Here is a 3904-nt window from a genome sequence, read left to right on the forward strand (position 1 = left end):
AGGTGAGGGAGGGGGCCTCAGCGCCCTCCGGCCGAGGTTAAGCCAGCGCTGGGCCGAGGTTAAGCCAGCGCTGGCGCTGTGCTCTCTCTCTCTCTGCCAGGTGCTGGCCCAGTGTCCCCTGACGGAGGAGGTCCTGAAGGAGGGCCTCTCTCTCCTCTGCAAGACCGGCAATGGCCTGGCCCACGCCTTTGTGAAATTTGAAGCCAAGGGCAAGTGAGTGTGCAACAGCTGCCCCAGGAGAAGGCCTCCTACTGCCCCGGCATCCGTGTAGCCATGGAACAGCTGCCCCGTAAGGCCCCTGGTGACCCGCTGTGTCCAGCAGGAACGTTTCCAGGCCGAGTTCCCCAGCTGTCCGGCTTCTAGTCTGTGCCTCAGCATAGCTTGTCCGTCTTCAGCCCGGAGCTGGGGACTGCCTCCACGGCAGCCAGATGCACTGGTGGGTGTCCCTCTGGACTGAGGGGAGCCTGTCCATCCCTCCGGACTGTGGCGTCCTCGGCAAATCTGAACAGGGTGACCTCCCAACAGCCACTTTGAGAAATATCCATTAAGCATCTCTCCTATTACCTGGTAACCTTTAAAGCATGCGCTTGTAAGTACCTTTGCACACACAATGGCCTGGGGACAGTTTGGAGCCTCAGCCCCAGCGGTCACACACAGAACCCTGAACCTATCGGGCCTCAGTAAGACCACGTCTTTCAGCAGCCCTGTAGGTATCTCAGTCAGCTTTTTCCCACTAGCAAAGTCTTTTCACCCAGTCTTTGGTGTTGCTACTACTGTTTAACAGACCCTGGTCCCAAAACATACCCTCTTTACTGCTTTGGTTCTGCCTTCTCCTGGTAGGTACGGTACGATGGGAATAAGTACTCCCTGCGCCAGGAAAGCGGGTCCAGTCTTAACATTTGGCCTTGTTTACAGATTCGTTGGCCTGCCTTTTTCCTTCCTCCCTCCATCAGTGGTGAGGAGCAAACTGAAAGCTGGTAGCAGGGGGAAATAGGAGAGAGGTTTTATTCACATCCTGCCTCCCTCCCACAGGAACTTGACAGACATCAGCCTCCTTGAATGCTTCATTCACCTGCGGTACGTGGATTTGTCAGAGAACAAGCTGCAAGATTTGTCTCCACTGAGCAACCTAACCCACCTGCTTTGGCTGAAGGTGGATGGGAATCTGCTCACCAGTGCCTGCATGCGGGAGCTGCCCTACGTCCAGTTCATCAGCTTTGCTCAGAACCACATCAAGGATGTGGAGGGCATTACTCACCCCCGCTTAGCCAATCTCAGCCTGAAAGGTGATACAGAACACATCTCTTCAGTCTTGTGTTTCTAGGACACTCTCTTCGGGTGGCATTAAATTTCTCATTGTTTCTTCCTCCTCTGACACTCAGGAAATAAAATCCAGACAGCGCTGGGCCTGAGTCACTGCCAGTTGTTCAGCCTGCAAATCCTGGAGGTGCGAGGAAACATGCTAGAGACCACAGCAGGGCTCAATCTTCCCAACCTCAAGAACCTCTATCTGGTAAGGGTCAGCTAGCTTGGGGAGTGGGACAAAGCTGCTACAAAGCCTGTCACCTCCAGTCAGTGGGAGGAGAGGTAGAGACTGTTGCCTTCGAAGCAGCATAATTTTTGTGTTAGCCGGTTCAGTTCAGTCGCTCAGCCCCAGAGAGGAACAGATTTCAGAGAGCTGAAGAGACAAAATCCCTTTTTTGGGGTAGCTCCTTCTACCCTGTCTGCTCAGATAGTGTGAAGGGAGTAGCCGCTGCCAGTAACTGCTCTGCAGAGAGCGGAGGAGCTGGCGACGTTCCGTGCGTGGAGTTCTTCCCTCCTGGCCTCCTGCAGGAGAGCTGTACTCTCCTCAGGCAGCGCATTTGGTGCGTCCCGGGACCCCCAGAGGTCAGCGGGGAAAGCAACAGGTTTGCTCGGGGTGACGGCAGGAGGTGATGCGTCTGTCTTCTCTCTGCTGGGTCTAATCAAATACCGGTTTAAAACTGGCACATTTATATGATTATTCACACTTTCAACTGCCAGCAAAGAAACTGAAGAACATCGCAGTGAAGCTAAGCTCGGAGATTTTGAGAGGCCATTTCCTAGTGCCATAAGCAATTGCTTCAGGGAACGCTTACTGCTCGAGTCACAAGTGAGGAAAGCGTGTGCGGCTTAGTCCCACGCATCACGACAGCTCGTGAAGACCGGACAGGTGTCCTGAGTCACTGCCTCTGAAAACGCGATTAAAGGTGATGAAGGCTTTGAAGAGCTACGTGGTTTCTTTCCATCAAGACTCCCTGTCAGAAAACACCGAGGACATTGCTTGCTGAGATCATCTGCAATTTTCCGGTGGAAAGCTGAGATTTTAGGACTAGAGGTGCTGGAGGAAGGGATGTCATGAGATACCATAGATACAATATTGACGATATTGTATAGCGACAATAGATAGAAAAGTGACAGCACATATCACTAGATGCAATACAGAATTTCAAACCAAAACCAGCCACTTTAGTGAACGACTGGAGGGAAGCAAGCGCAGCACCTGTATTTAAAGAAGGTTCCTGGCATGACTGAGGGATTTCTGAGCTGCACATATGAAACAGGCAAATTGTGAGATGTGATTATTAGAACTAGAACAACTGCCTCATTTCTCAGGAGTATTTGGGGCTTGAATTTGTCTCTCATGTCCACCTGCTCCTTAAACCACTTTGGAGGGGAGTCTCTCCCGGTAGTGGTTTGCTTGCTGTATAAAGATTTTGGTATTACTTGAGCCATGAGCGGACGTAGTTGATGCCTCAAGGACAGGGTTCAAGACAAAGGGTTAAATTTAAAGGAACTGAACCAAATTTGGCTAATATATGACACAGTTTCAGATGAAATTTAACATTAACAAAGTTATACCTACCAGCAGGAAGATGATGGGCTGGCTGCGTACCACGTGGCACTTGTGTGGGTTGGAGGATCACTGCCGTCAGCAGGGCCCTGTTAGTTCCTGGCCACTGTGCAGCAGTGGTGACAAAGGCGAGCGAGAGGAAGGCCAGGTATGCAGGAAGGGGAGAGGGAACCACGGGGAACATATTATTACAGTGGCCTTCCATAAGAAATGGTGGCATCATATCTACGTATCTAAGGTAAGGTGATGATGTGATCATTTAATTAAAGGTGTCATACAGGATGTTATTTGATTTAGGGGAAAATAAAAACAACCGCCCTGAAAAAAATCCATCCTGCATCGTCCCGTTAGTGCTTGCAGGGCCAGAGCCATTGAAACTGTTCACGCTGAAGTAATGAAGAAAGTGATGGGAGGTCGCTATTCACTTTACGGGTCAGTGGTCTGTGAGCTCCCCGCCGTTTCCCATGCCAGCTCCTGGTTTCCTCTGAGGTACAATGCCGTAATCCTTCCTGCCGGATCAATCTGTTCACACAACCTTCGCTACATCTCCAACTTCCCTCCTCTTGCCCTTGAGTTACCCACTTTACTTGGCCCAGCTGGTCCAGCCTTTTCCTTGTCCGGTTCCCATTCCAGTCCTCCTTTTCTATAAAATGTCCTGTTCCTGAGCAACCCAGTCCGAAGCCGTTCTCCTGACCCACCAGTTCAGCCTGCGCCCCTTTTATTAGTCACAGGCATTGGCCACTTCGCTGCCCGGGTACCAACAAGGAACTGGGAGCACAATGGCACCTCTCTCCCCTTTTGCTGTTCAGGTATCTGTGTCCTTAGAGACTGCAGCCCTGAGCCACAACCAAGTGAAGCCCTGCTCGGCTCCAGGCTGCAGAACGTGGTGCGGAGGCTGTAGTTGCCAAGGACGTTCCAAACTTGACTGCACAGGGCGGTGAACAGCCCGACCTAACGCTGGTGCTAGCCCTGCGGTGAGCCCTGGCTTGGCCAGGAGACCTCTAGTGGTCTTTTCCAGCCGAAATCCTGCTG

General features: G+C 51.8%; 1 protein-coding gene across 1 annotated transcript in view; it reads left to right on the forward strand.

Moving 5' to 3' along the window:
• Positions 1-100: 100 nt before the first annotated feature.
• The window catches only part of LRRC23 (leucine rich repeat containing 23), a gene marked incomplete at its 5' end in the record, with an annotated part of 5937 nt that continues 2133 nt past the window's right edge, over positions 101-3904 (forward strand). The window contains 3 exons of the mRNA XM_010132243.1: positions 101-213; positions 1033-1286; positions 1383-1513. Coding sequence (XP_010130545.1) covers positions 101-213; positions 1033-1286; positions 1383-1513 — 498 coding nt within the window. The remainder of the gene's footprint in view (positions 214-1032; positions 1287-1382; positions 1514-3904) is intronic.

The sequence above is a fragment of the Buceros rhinoceros genome, unplaced genomic scaffold, assembly GCF_000710305.1.
Source record: "Buceros rhinoceros silvestris isolate BGI_N320 unplaced genomic scaffold, ASM71030v1 scaffold39552, whole genome shotgun sequence".
Classification (NCBI taxonomy): Eukaryota; Metazoa; Chordata; class Aves; order Bucerotiformes; family Bucerotidae; genus Buceros; species Buceros rhinoceros.